Source organism: Sinocyclocheilus grahami, unplaced genomic scaffold (genome assembly GCF_001515645.1).
Source record: "Sinocyclocheilus grahami isolate Dianchi unplaced genomic scaffold, SAMN03320097.WGS_v1.1 scaffold268.1, whole genome shotgun sequence".
Taxonomy (NCBI): domain Eukaryota; kingdom Metazoa; phylum Chordata; class Actinopteri; order Cypriniformes; family Cyprinidae; genus Sinocyclocheilus; species Sinocyclocheilus grahami.
In genome coordinates this window covers 1,900,485-1,915,285 of record NW_015505447.1, presented here as the reverse complement: position 1 = coordinate 1,915,285, position 14,801 = coordinate 1,900,485, and the positions used below count along the sequence as shown (strand labels likewise).

General features: G+C 35.9%; 4 protein-coding genes across 4 annotated transcripts in view; 3 read left to right on the top strand and 1 right to left on the bottom strand.

Annotated features, from left to right (window-relative positions):
- LOC107599582 (interferon-inducible GTPase 5-like) overlaps positions 1-2,532 on the top strand; it is an 8,818-nt gene extending 6,286 nt beyond the window's left edge. Inside the window, exon 2 of the mRNA XM_016291222.1 lies at positions 1,963-2,532. Within this exon, the coding sequence (XP_016146708.1) occupies positions 1,963-2,532 (570 nt within the window). The remainder of the gene's footprint in view (positions 1-1,962) is intronic.
- A 2,814-nt stretch (positions 2,533-5,346) lies between these two features.
- LOC107599558 (SH2 domain-containing protein 2A) overlaps positions 5,347-14,801 on the bottom strand; it is a 32,588-nt gene continuing 23,133 nt past the window's right edge. The window contains exon 10 of the mRNA XM_016291201.1: positions 5,347-5,357. The gene's annotated coding sequence lies outside the window, so the exon portion shown is untranslated. The remainder of the gene's footprint in view (positions 5,358-14,801) is intronic.
- LOC107599559 (interferon-inducible GTPase 5-like) lies at positions 7,954-9,966 on the top strand. Its single transcript, XM_016291202.1, has 2 exons — positions 7,954-8,635; positions 8,867-9,966. Exons 1-2 carry the CDS (start codon positions 8,068-8,070, stop codon positions 9,493-9,495), a joined length of 1,197 nt encoding a protein of 398 aa, XP_016146688.1. The 5' UTR covers positions 7,954-8,067; the 3' UTR covers positions 9,496-9,966.
- ssr2 (signal sequence receptor, beta) overlaps positions 13,375-14,801 on the top strand; it is a 6,746-nt gene continuing 5,319 nt past the window's right edge. The window contains exons 1-3 of the mRNA XM_016291203.1: positions 13,375-13,481; positions 14,310-14,467; positions 14,617-14,715. Of these exons, the coding sequence (XP_016146689.1) occupies positions 14,310-14,467; positions 14,617-14,715 (257 nt within the window). The 5' untranslated portion in view covers positions 13,375-13,481. The remainder of the gene's footprint in view (positions 13,482-14,309; positions 14,468-14,616; positions 14,716-14,801) is intronic.

The window sequence follows — 14,801 nt, the reverse complement described above, 5'->3', positions numbered from 1 at the left end:
ACCATATGACATTCTCCCAATTCTCTTCTGGATCATCCAAATGCTCTCTAGCAAACTTCAGACGGGCCTGGACATGTACTGGCTTAAGCAGGGGGACACGTCTGGCACTGCAGGATTTGAGTCCCTGGCGGCGCAGTGTGTTACTGATTGTAGCCTTTGTTACTTTGGTCCCAGCTCTCTGCAGGTCATTCGCTAGGTCCCCCCGTGTGGTTCTGGGGTTTTTGCTCACAGTTCTTGTGATCATTTTGACCCCACGGGGTGAGATCTTGCGTGGAGCCCCAGATCGAGGGGGATTATCAGTGGTCTTGTATGTCTTCCATTTTCTAATAATTGCTCCCACAGTTGATTTCTTCACACCAAGCTGTTTACCTATTGCAGATTCAGTCTTCCCAGCCTGGTGCAGGTCTACAATTTTGTTTCTGGTGTCCTTTGACAGCTCTTTGGTCTTGGCCATGGTGGAGTTTGGAGTGTGACTGTTTGAGGTTGTGGACAGGTGTCTTTTATACTGATAACGAGTTCAAACAGATGTCATTAATACAGGTAACGAGTGGAGGACAGAGGAGCCTCTTAAAGAAGAAGTTACAGGTCTGTGAGAGCCAGAAATCTTGCTTGTTTGTAGGTGACCAAATATTTATTTTACCGAGGAATTTACCAATTAATTCTTTAAAAATCCTACAATGTGATTTTCTGGATTTTTTTTCTCATTTTGTTTCTCATAGTTGAGGTATACCTATGATGAAAATTACAGGCCTCTCTCATCTTTTTAAGTGGGAGAACTTGCACAATTGGTGGCTGACTAAATACTTTTTTGCCCCACTGTATATATATATGGTTTATTTGTTCTTTTTAAAATCATCTCCAGGTAATAAATAAAGTATACGAACAATTCAGTGCTACTTGACATAGCATTTATTACAGTACAGAAACTATTCTGCCTTATTATGTGATAAAAATGGGAAAAAAAGTGTTTGTAGTACATTAACAAAGCATTTATTGGTTATTGTCCAACAGTGTATCTGATTTATTAGCCAATTAAAAGAAAGAAATAAGAGACAAAATAACGTTTCCTATATACAGTATATATGAAGGGGTATGAATACTTTCTCAAGGCACTGTATGTGTGTGTGTGTGTGTGTGTATATATATATATTTATATAACATTTCTGTCCCCCTCACTTCTGAAATGATTGCTACGCCCCTGTATATATTATACACAGTGTAGTTTTACAGAGCAAACAGCAGAAATGGCGAGAAAGACCGCTGGGGATGCCACCGGAAGTGGCGCTGCGACCTGCAGCTGCCAGGATTTGCGCTTGCTCTCTCTCCATTTATTTTGAAATAGGTTGATATCTGGCACAGCGGGGCATTAGGCAGATAAATGGACCAGATAACTGGAGTATCCTTATAATTTCACAAACAAACTCTTAAAAATATTGCCACAGTAATAACTGACATAAAAACTGCTATGATTGGGGTTTGTTAAAGTGGATAGGGTTAATCATTTTCCAAAACCTAAAATGTATGTATAATTTATAAATTCATACGAAACGTCTAAAAGTGAGGTTTCATGGTCACAAAATAAGACATCTTTCTTCCAGCTAAAATGGGAGTTTCAGCTGAAATGGGTCAGTTAACATGGAACATTAAAACTGTACAGATAATAATGAAAAATCTAATTTCATCTGTGCCATAATTTAGCCTTTATGATCTGACTCTTTTCAGAATTAACTGCAGGCATGTAGTGGGGAGAAAATGCATATTACCTTAGACATTATAATAAAAAAATAAATAAAAAATATTTATTACTTTCTGTTATTATTGTTAGGTTATTTGTAGGCTTTATATGGCATACTACAAATATCCTATTCATTGAAGGTGTTTTTTTTACTTCCTTTTTGCATTTATAAGGCCTATTTATAACTTTACTTTTTATAACACAGTTGACATGTTTCTTTTTTTTAGATGGCTACATCTGAAGAGTATTGCGTAATAACCCAGGAGGACTTAGAGGATATTAAAGACACCCTATCTTCTCAGGATCTCCCTTCAGCGATAACCATGATAAAAGAATACCTTAAAAAGCAGAATCTTGTAGAACTTAACATTGGTGTGACGGGAGAGTCTGGTTCTGGAAAGTCCACGTTTGTCAATGCATTCAGGGGTTTAGGAGATGAAGAAGAGGGCTCTGCTAAAACTGGTGTAGTGGAGACCACTACAGAACCAGCAGTTTACCTTCACCCAAAATACAAAAATGTGAAAGTGTGGGATCTTCCTGGCATTGGAACACCAAACTTCAAAGCTGATGAATACCTTAAACTGGTTCAGTTTAAGCGCTATGATTTTTTCATCATCATTGCTTCAGATCGGTTCAGAGAATGCCACACTCAGCTGGCCACAGAGATTATGAAGATGGGGGAAAAGTTTTATTTTGTTCGTTCCAAGATTGACTTTTGCATTACTGCTGAGAAGAGGAAGAAGAACTTTGACCAGAAAAAGACTCTGGAGATCATCCGAGAGGAGGGGGAAATTTAAAATTTAATTTTGATTTGATATGCCAATTGAGGAAGTTTTGAGTCCAAGATAAGGGTCAGAGCAACATGTTGCGTTTATGTGCACTTAGGTAGTAAACATTATCAAACTGCTGTCAAATTTGTGTAATGTTTAAGGTGTCACTTTTGACAGTTTTGAATTTTTTTTAATTACAGCTTCATCAGAATGTTACGAAACTTGGTGACTTTTATGGCATTTGGAATGTGAACACACAAAAGTTGAGGGCATGATTCGAGCAGACTAAAAAGTGGTCGTAAAAAAAAAAAGTCACACTTGTGGTCTTCGGTCAAAAATGACCGACCATAGGAAATGAATGGGAAATCGACAAAAACACAAAAATTCTGAGAATTTTCAAAAATTCAACCTACAAATCTGACATAATGCAGAAAAAAGTACACAGCAATGACAGGTTGAAACTCTAAAACATCAAGAGTGCAAAACCAACACATCCACTCACACGCGTACGCACACACTTATATACACACACACACCTAAAAACTGGTGTGACTGTAACACAGCAAATATTTAAACTAAAAACAATAATTCGACTACAATGCAGTAAAAAAAGTGGACAGCAAGGAAGGGGTTACACTCTAAAACATCAAGAGTGCAAAACAGACACACAGTTATACAAAAAATAAAATCCTTTTATTTCGGTTCGTTCTTAGCAAAAAATATTTTTTCGTTCAGGTTCCAGAGCTAAATAAGAACGGAACAAGTGTTCGCTTTTTAAATAATTCTAATTATCTTTGCTAATATTATTGAAACTTCCAACTGCTAACACGCGCACACTAATTAAAAGGGCAGGACTCAAAGGAGACATATTATGCCCCTTTTTACAATATGTAATATAAGTCTCTGGTGTCCCCAGAATGTGTCAAAATACCCCACAGATCATTTATTATACCATTTTGAAAATGCCCATTTTGAGTGGAAGCAGAAACACGCTGTTTTTTGTGCCTGTCTTTTTAAATGCAAATGAGCTGCTGCTCCCCCCAGCGTTTGAGCTGCGCCATTACAGCTCGAACCTGTTAAAAAACATCTGTTTTGGTTCTGATTATCATGTTTATCGTGCTGAAATCATGCGTTTTAAACCATATTAGTTTAAACTTCTGATATACGGTTTTCTGAGTGCACACGTACAGAACGTGGCTGTCACAGCATGTGAGAACTAAACTAAGTTCTCATTCACACACAAGTTTACGTTACAAAAGTCTGTTATGTCCGTGAAGGTAAACAGCTGGGAAATAAATCGCATGTTCATTTTAGATCTGTGTGGTAGCAGCAATATACAGTAAATAAATCAATAATCCACTGCTTGTCTCCTCGTCTCCTCTGACTCTAAGTAGTGTTCTGTGCTCATCAGAGACAAAGACAGAACAGTTAGCATGTTTTACTCAAACTTTCGAACTTTCGCTAGAACTGGTACACAGTTGTCGCTTGCAAAATCACAATGACGGCGCCGTGGGTGGAAACTTACAGATTAAGGGGCGGTATTATTATAATGAGATCCCTTTGCAACGTCACTAGGGGAGCGAAATCATTTTTTATAGTTAGTAACATCAGTAATATGATTGCAGTTATTTATTTATTTGAAGTGTTTACTGTAGTATAGTTGTATTTATGTATAAATAACAACATTATTTCTTCTTTTCAGAATATGAATACAGCAATATTTTATAGAAAGGCCAATAGGAAGAGTGCAGAGTTTGCTCTTCCATGTAATGAGAGTGAGGATGAGTTAGCCTTTAGTGAAGGTTAAATGATAGGGATGTACTTATTTTTGGTTTGCATGAGCTCCAAGTATATAAATCTATCAATTTCTAAAAGAACTGTTCATTTAAATAGAAAAGAAAATCATAATTTTATAGAAAAACTATTTTTTTCCATTTTCTATTGTGGTACAGCGTTGCCATATCGCAACGTTTCCATAAGTACCCATCCCTCCCCCTCCCCCAAAAAAATCTTTCTTCAAAAATCTGATTTGATTTGTATGATTGAAGCTATTTCAAGTAATAAAAACGTATTAGAAAAAATATTTTATGGTTAGAATATAGTGCATACCATAGAGGGTTACTATTATATTATATATATTATATTTCCTCTCAAAAACGTAAAACGTATGTTTAACGTGTTTTTTAAACATGCAGCAAATGAAACTAGGCTACAAATCTGACATAATGCAGAAAAAAGTACACAGCAATGACAGGTTGAAACTCTAAAACATCAAGAGTGCAAAACCAACACATCCACTCACACGCGTACGCACACACTTATATACACACACACACCTAAAAACTGGTGTGACTGTAACACAGCAAATATTTAAACTAAAAACAATAATTCGACTACAATGCAGTAAAAAAAGTGGACAGCAAGGAAGGGGTTACACTCTAAAACATCAAGAGTGCAAAACAGACACACAGTTATACAAAAAATAAAATCCTTTTATTTCGGTTCGTTCTTAGCAAAAAATATTTTTTCGTTCAGGTTCCAGAGCTAAATAAGAACGGAACAAGTGTTCGCTTTTTAAATAATTCTAATTATCTTTGCTAATATTATTGAAACTTCCAACTGCTAACACGCGCACACTAATTAAAAGGGCAGGACTCAAAGGAGACATATTATGCCCCTTTTTACAATATGTAATATAAGTCTCTGGTGTCCCCAGAATGTGTCAAAATACCCCACAGATCATTTATTATACCATTTTGAAAATGCCCATTTTGAGTGGAAGCAGAAACACGCTGTTTTTTGTGCCTGTCTTTTTAAATGCAAATGAGCTGCTGCTCCCCCCAGCGTTTGAGCTGCGCCATTACAGCTCGAACCTGTTAAAAAACATCTGTTTTGGTTCTGATTATCATGTTTATCGTGCTGAAATCATGCGTTTTAAACCATATTAGTTTAAACTTCTGATATACGGTTTTCTGAGTGCACACGTACAGAACGTGGCTGTCACAGCATGTGAGAACTAAACTAAGTTCTCATTCACACACAAGTTTACGTTACAAAAGTCTGTTATGTCCGTGAAGGTAAACAGCTGGGAAATAAATCGCATGTTCATTTTAGATCTGTGTGGTAGCAGCAATATACAGTAAATAAATCAATAATCCACTGCTTGTCTCCTCTGAGGCTGGGACTCTAAGTAGTGTTCTGTGCTCATCTGTGCAGCCAAAGACAGAACAGTTAGCATGTTTTACTCAAACTTTCGCTATGGCATTAGAACTGGTACACAGTTGTCGCTTGCAAAATCACAATGACGGCGCCGTGGGTGGAAACTTACAGATTAAGGGGCGGTATTATTATAATGAGATCCCTTTGCAACGTCACTAGGGGAGCGAAATCATTTTTTATAGTTAGTAACATCAGTAATATGATTGCAGTTATTTATTTATTTGAAGTGTTTACTGTAGTATAGTTGTATTTATGTATAAATAACAACATTATTTCTTCTTTTCAGAATATGAATACAGCAATATTTTATAGAAAGGCCAATAGGAAGAGTGCAGAGTTTGCTCTTCCATGTAATGAGAGTGAGGATGAGTTAGCCTTTAGTGAAGGTTAAATGATAGGGATGTACTTATTTTTGGTTTGCATGAGCTCCAAGTATATAAATCTATCAATTTCTAAAAGAACTGTTCATTTAAATAGAAAAGAAAATCATAATTTTATAGAAAAACTATTTTTTGTCCATTTTCTATTGTGGTACAGCGTTGCCATATCGCAACGTTTCCATAAGTACCCATCCCTCCCCCTCCCCCAAAAAAATCTTTCTTCAAAAATCTGATTTGATTTGTATGATTGAAGCTATTTCAAGTAATAAAAACTTATTAGAAAAAATATTTTATGGTTAGAATATAGTGCATACCATAGAGGGTTACTATTATATTATATATATTATATTTCCTCTCAAAAACGTAAAACGTATGTTTAACGTGTTTTTTAAACATGCAGCAAATGAAACTAGGCAGTTAATTGGATAAAAATTCTTACTGTTGGTTAGCAAATTTACATTAGTATTCTTATGCTTAAACTTCTGGCTTAATTCTGGTGTTGTTTTTTCACAGACTTGATTGTAAATGTTTGTGGTTTTTTTTATGTAGGATAGATTCTAACAATTAATTAATGTTATTTGTGTGTTGTAGGCTACTTTACATATTTTTAGTAGCTATATACAGCAAAACTACAGCGCTTTCAGTAGGCTAATTATTTCTAAGGTTGATGTTTTCATTAGCTGTGCTGAGTGTGCAGTTGATTTCAGCTGCACGCAGCATCAGAGGCACGCTCTTTTATCGCTCCTAATGGTTTTACTGTACAATAAGAGTATAAAAGTTATATCAGTGGCAGTTATCAAATGACTTAAATTATGATATTTTGCTCAGATGGATGCTGGGGTTCTTATCTCATCAGCTTTCAACGTATATCATTTTGCTAACTACACACAGTGCGCGTTCTAACTAGAGTTAAGCCGGTCGGCATGGTAGCCAAGGCATACATAGTCATAGGCCACTATTGTTAAGCCAGTCGGCATGGTAGCCCAGGCACACATAGATAATAATATATGCGGTTCACTTGGCTCTTTGGAGCAGCAGCAGTACATATGTCATGGCGATAGAGCTGCTTTTTGGGGGGGTGTTTTGTTCTATCCTTTTCTGTTTTCATTCTTTTCATGTGTGTATATATATATGCATGTCCGCTGATGCAGCAGTATTATATTTTTACACTCGGCTGCATGTATTTATTGGCCTGTATTGTTCATTTCTTGAGTCTCCTGCTTTGTTGGGGGGTAATTTCATATATGTTATATGTGCAGCAGCAGTATTTCCTACAAGCTCACAGCAGCATGTCTTCAGTCGGCATGGTAGCCCAGGCACACATAGATAATAATATATGCGGTTCACTTGGCTCTTTGGAGCAGCAGCAGTACATATGTCATGGCGATAGAGCTGCTTTTTGGGGGGGTGTTTTGTTCTATCCTTTTCTGTTTTCATTTTTTTCATGTGTGTATATATATATGCATGTCCGCTGATGCAGCAGTATTATATTTTTACACTCGGCTGCATGTATTTATTGGCCTGTATTGTTCATTTCTTGAGTCTCCTGCTTTGTTGGGGGGTAATTTCATATATGTTATATGTGCAGCAGCAGTATTTCCTACAAGCTCACAGCAGCATGTCTGTGGATGTATTGGCAGTAGCAAGTCTCTGTACTTGCTCTGTCGCAGCAGCATCAGCGTAGCAGATCTATTCCACCAAGACCAAACACATTAACATTGTCATGTACATTACCATGCTAAAATCTCAGAGAGTTGTCATGACAGAACTGCACATTTGTACTTGTGTTAAGTACAACAACAGATAATCCAATCTTGAGGCTTTTTTATGTTTGTATATGCCAACACATTTTTAGATGTCTTCTGCTGATAACTTTGCAGACAAGCTGAACAAACTTCATGAAATTATTTCTGCTCTAGATATTTCATCAGCGACAAACTGGTTGACATGTTTCTTTTTTTAGATGGCTACATTTGAAGATTATTGTGTATTAACCCATGAGGATTTGGAAGATATGAAAGATTGCATATCAACTCAGGATCTCCCATCAGCGATAAACACGATAAAAGAATACCTTAAAAAGCAGGATCTTGTAGAACTTAACATTGGTGTGACGGGAGAGTCTGGTTCTGGAAAGTCCACGTTTGTCAATGCATTCAGGGGTCTAGGAGATGAAGAAGAGGGCTGTGCTAAAACTGGTGTAGTGGAGACCACTACAGAACCAGCAGTTTACCTTCACCCAAAATACAAAAATGTGAAAGTGTGGGATCTTCCTGGCATTGGAACACCAAACTTCAAAGCTGATGAGTACCTTAAAATGGTTCAGTTTGAACGCTATGATTTTTTCATCATCATTGCTTCAGATCGGTTCAGAGAATGCCACACTCAGCTGGCCACAGAGATTATGAAGATGAAGAAAAGATTTTATTTTGTTCGTTCCAAGATTGACTTGAGCATTGAGGCCGAAAAGAGAAAGAAAAACTTTGACCTGAAAAATACACTGGATATCATCAGAAAAGACTGTGAAAATGGTTGGTTCATTCAGCATGAAATTGCAATGCTTTGACAAACACAATTATCGTTACATTTTTGAGGTTGTCATTAACATTATGCTTTATTGTGGATATATATTTGGCCATCTAAAACTGATATTAATATAAATGATTGTAGAATTCATGATAATAGGCATTTTTGTATATGAATAATACAATAATCCTTTGTTAATGATTACATAATTCATAATACCTTTTATATTTTTATAGGTTTGAGAAAGATCGGTATAGAAGATCCTGTCGTGTTCCTGATTTTTGGCTGGGAGTTCGGAAAGTATGATCTAAATGTTCTGCAGGAGAGGATGGAGAAGGAGCTTCCACAGCATAAGAGACGTGTGCTGATGTTGGCTTTGCCGAATATCACACTGGAGATTAATGAGAGAAAGAAGAAAGCTCTAGAGGAAAACATTGGAAAAGTTGCCTTCCTGTCTGCTTGTATGGCTGCTGTTCCGGTTCCTGGTCTTTCAATTGCTGTGGATTTAGCCATCATAGCAGTTGAGATAGAGAAGTACTGCAACACCTTTGGTCTTGATAAGGAGTCTTTGGAGAAGCTCTGTGAAAAATATGGGAAGAGACTAGAGAATGTCGAGGGTCTGATTAATTCAGCTTGGTATCAAAGATTATGCACAGGTTCAATAATAGCCATACTAAGAGAAATATCCTTTCTGATAACAGAAGATGCAGTTGAGTCTGCTGTTAGGTTTATACCCATTTTAGGCTCTGTGGCGGCAGGAGTAATGTCCTATTGCACTGTGTCAACAATGCTGAAGAGTGCTCTGAATGAAGTAGCAGAAGATGCCAGGAAGGTGCTAATCAGTTTGCTGGAGACTGAAGTGTAATCAGACAGATTTACTGTGCCAGCTATTTAGAGTGGTCACAAGGTTTATAATACTCTATGCTTAAAAGTTAATTCTTTTGGAAAGAACAAAATAGTCCTGGCACATTTTAAATACCGAATTTTAATATACAATTATGATAAACATTTGTTATGTTATATTGATTTTTGTTTTAAATTAGTGATCTAAGAAAAGCAATATAGCCTACTAAACATTAGATACTAAATAATAAATCAATACCAAATAAGCAGCCTCAAAAGATAACTGAATTAAAAAGTACTGTAAGAACACAGCATGAAACTAGTAACAAATGTGTTGCTTGTTTACAAGCATAAATATATAAACATAAACAGCACTTCCCAGTATTTTATACTCAGTAAAGCTTGATACAAAAAGTGATACAATTAAAATTGTATTTTACATGAGGGCTATTGGACTGTTAATTAATTACTAATATTGAATTATACAAATATCTTCCTGCAGTCTATAGAATTACCTTTGTGCCTCTTAAAATTAATGTAATTTTTCAAGAAACTTATGAAAATATTTTGAAATATGAAAATTGAAACTGAATAAAATGTCTTTGAAACTGAAAAAAAAATTGCAGGCAAAATCTTTGACTTCCTTTGTTACACTGCATGTTTTGCAATGGGTTTCTCCTCTTTCATTCGCTGATCTGTACTTACAAATGCGCTTCCAGAGTTTTCATTTACGCTTCTTAAGTTTCCGTGCGCCATTCTGGCACAAATCTCTCGTGGGGGCAAGCAGCGGTGTGTTCTCATTGGCCACTGACTTTTTGATTGACAGCTTCTTTGACCTGGAAGTGAAGGTGCCGATGTTGCCTTGCCAGTGTGGATGTGACCATTATCACTTTAATTTGTTGTAGCTGTGTTGCTTATATGTCTGCCTGGCATTTTTTTTTACCCTTCTACAATTTTTAATTGTAACAGTAGCAAACCCACAAGAGTGGTCAGGAGTTAATTTGCACTTTAACATTCAAAGTCTTACAGTACTAAGTGGCATACTTAATGTGGTGTACTGAAAAATGGCTAAATATTATATTTTAACAACATAAATTATTAAACTCTTCAGCAAGCCATCTGTACATCTAAAACAACAAATCTTAATCTATAGCTACTTGAGGCATAATGATGTTGGAATATAATAGCAAAGGCCCCAAAGATAGACTAAGGTAAATAATGTTAAGCTGTTATACCAAGTTTATGAAACAGAAACTTATTTTTATTACAAAAATATATAGGCTACCCAGGAAAGTTATTTTTACACAGAAGACAAAAACTTTAGGCCTAATCTATAACTAGCTAATTAAAATGTTGTCAAGGCTATTTACGGATGTTTAATAAAATATGAACTTCACTAAAACAAGATGATACCCTACCTACCTTATTTTAAGTTTCAGACGTTTAAATAGACATTTCAATTAAGTGTCAGCAAAAAAAAAAACATTTATAGTTTGTTAAATAGCCTACACACTGATTTCCAAATTCCACTGAAAGCTGCAATAATAATCCTTTCAAATTTGACTACGTGGTGTATTCCTATCAAATACACATTGTGTATAGGTAACAGTAACGTTTACTCTGTTTTTCTCCCAGTTCACTGGCCACTTACTTTCATGTCACCCACTTTCTGGCCACCCAATTTTCATCAAATGGGTAAATTTACGTGATGTTAATCCGACAGATCCACACGACAGCGTCCAGCGTGCATTTATAGATCAACTAACATGGAGGTTGTTTAAACAACAAAACAAATTAATTTACACATATCTGACAATCAGAATATAGGTTGTAGGCCTATCATATAGTTCATGGTATAGTTAACAAGTTTGTGGATATTTAGAATAAAAAAGGAAAATCTAAATAAAAGTGATGCATCTGTCATACTCAGTGTTGGGGAAAGTTACTTTTAAAAGTAATGCATTACAATATTGCGTTTCTCCATAAAAAAGTAACATTTAGTTACTTTTTATGGAAAGTTACGTTACTTTTGCGTTACTTTTTAAATCTGGACAGGGCTTGCTTGTTTGTTTTTAAAATAAAAAATTATATTTTTGGCAAATATAAAAGCCTTTTCACACCAAAAGTGAAATGAATAAGTCTCAGGCTGAAGGGAAAGTAAATTTACGTCCGTACAGTAGAATGCAGAAGAAGAAATTGCAACACACTTCAATAAAAAAGACACACAAATGTTTGTCTAGAGTTATTTTTGCTTATTAGTATGGTTAAACTGGATCATGGAAGGTCAGAAGCAAAGACATGGGTTAATAGAATGGGATTAAATACATAAAGAATATTTGTGTTGTTTAACATTTAATAACATTTTAAAAAAGGTTTGCATCATATTCTGAGTTGCATTATTTTTTAGAACTACAGTAACATCTGATTTCTCTCAACATGGGGACAGGAGAGCTGTCAATTGATAAACTGGAAAAAAAGTAACTTGCGTTACTTATTTGAAAAAGCAACTCCGATATTCTCTTGTAAATTAAAAAGTAATGCGTTACTTTACTAGTTACTTGAAAAAAGTAATCTGATTACGTTACTCGCGTTACTTATAATGCGTTACCCCCAACACTGCTCATACTGCGCTATTGTGCCTGCATGACCCGTCGCTATGGAAATAATAAGATGACATAATATATGCAAAAAAAAGCTGTCATTTCATATAGTCTTGGGGCCCCCTGGTGGCCATGGGGGCCCTAAGCAGCCGCCTAGTTCGCTTATGCCTTGGGCCGCTCCAAATGCAAACGCAAAACGCACAGATTACCCAACATTGGTTACACTGTATTGACAGTAAAATGACCCAGCAGCTGAGGTAGGCTACAGAAAAACTATGGGTTAAAAAATAATACAAAATAACATTTTTTAGCATTTTTAGAGTGCAGAAAAATACCCAGCACCTGCGTAGTAATATATTAAAATATTAAAAATAACCCAATAAAATGACCCAACAGGCTGAACCCAGCATTTTTTAAAGTGTGATTTTGTGTTAGGCCTACCCCCAAAAACACTGCCATTAATAAAGAATGGTATGAAGATATCTGGCAAGACACCTTCTCCCAACGATCCAGGAACAATTTGGTGATGATCTGTGCATTTTCTAGCATGATGGAGCACCATGTCACAAGAAGGCAAGAGTGATAAGTGGTTCGGAGATCATTACATTGAAATCTGAGGCCAGGCAACTCCCCGGATCTTAATCCCATAGAGAACCTGTGGACAGTCCTCAAAAGTCGAGTGGACAAGCAGAAGCCCACAAGTTGTGATCAAGTTAAAACGGATTGCATTAGTCAGGATTTGGCCAAAAAGCCAAGGGCTTCATTGAAGAATGAAGACTAGCTGTGTAAGACATACTACTTTAAACGAAACTGACAAATAGATATTTGTAAAAACATTTTTAACATTAGTAATTAAGTTTGGTAAAAAAAAATAATAAGACAACTTACTGTTACATATTTTGTGCCTAACTTGTTTAGTTGTGTTTGGATTCCTTAATCAGGAGATCTGGGTTGATTGAGAATACTTTATGTTGGGTATCTTAGTTTGGGTACTTCTCAGACCATTTTTGTCTATTGCTACGTTTGTATATAGGCTACTTTTATAAAAAATATCAATTTTATTTTGTATATCATTTTTGAACAGGACTCTATCTAGTGTATACATTAACAATCGTAGTTATCTTGAAAACAAATGTTTTTATGAGATTATATTTCTTTCTCTATATACAGACTTTTCACTTCTCATTTTTACTTCTTTAGGATTTAAGTATCATTAACAGTCTTCGCTGCCTTCTACGGTCAGGTAATTATTTTAAAACAAGTTATCATCCGAAGCAGTAGGTGGCGGTGTGAGGCTTAGAGTGTTTCCGTACACACAGTGGACACGTCATGCTAGCGGAACACTAAAATCATCTGCTCGTGTTTTCAACTGGCTTCTTAATTTTGAGGTTCAAGCTGACGGACAAAGGTAAAGTGCCTGCTAAATATATATATATATTTATTTTATAGAAAGTATGAGAAGAATGACGCATTAAAACATGAGGTTTGTATGTGATTGTGTATACGTAAACCGTCGACTGTGTATAATTGTCGCATTTACATTATAGATATATACTAGAGTAATTGATCTTAGTCTTTCAATACGTTTTATTATAGTGCATTAAATACAATTAATTATGCTCTGTACAATAATTATACTGAAATGATGTTCTTGTGTTGTACACGTAAGCATACAAAAATAACAGTTTGAAGTGTATCGAGAGTCGTAATTTTAAAATAAGTAAATGTGTATATTAAAAGGTGTTATATTGAAGGTCATAGAACTGTAAACTGTAAGCACGAGCCTAATTCATTCATTCATTGCTGAATTTCTTTTTAATCAAGTGGCTTCACTTGTCCAAATGTGTATCTACCACATCATACGCTTGTGTTTTCCAGCACTGGTGATAACGTTTTTGTTGTGGTTTCATTTTTCCTAACACATTGAGATGTTCATTATACAAACCTGAGGGGGACACTGTAAAAATTGTGAATAAAAACAGAATGCAATGATGTGGAAGTTTCAAATTTCAATATTTTATTCAGAATACAACATAGATGACATATCCAATGTTTAAACTGAGAAAATGTATCATTTTAAGGGAAAAACAAGTCGATTTTAAATTTCATGGCATCAACACATCTCAAAAAAAGTTGGGACAAGGCCATTTTAACCACTGTGTGGCATCCCCTCTTCTTTTTATAACGGTCTGCAAACGTCTGGGGACTGAGTAAATGTGTCATTTCACCTCCACAGATGAGGCTGCTCTGTATATTTGCTCTGGTTGCTGTGGTGGGTCTGGTGGCAGGAGAAGAAGGGGCTCGTCTGTTGGCCTCGAAGTCCCTGCTTAACCGATATGCTGTAGAGGGACGAGACCTTACTCTGCAGTACAACGTGTACAATGTGGGCACCAGGTATTGTTCTCTCTGAATTTAACCAAATAAGTTTAAGGACTGATAAATGGCTTTGTGTTTTGTTGAAACCACATAAATATTAAGTAGCTGATGGGAGCCTTTCTAATCTAGTTTATTATTGTTTAACTTTTCTTTTTGCCTCTTTCTAGTGCTGCGCTAGAGGTTGAGCTGTCCGATGACTCGTTCCCCCCTGAAGATTTCGGAATTGTCTCTGGAATGCTCAATGTGAAATGGGATCGTATTGCTCCGTATCCTCATTCATCAAGCAATAGTTGTACCAGATACAGGCTACACACACATATATACAGTGGTGTGAAAAAGTGTTGGCCCCCTT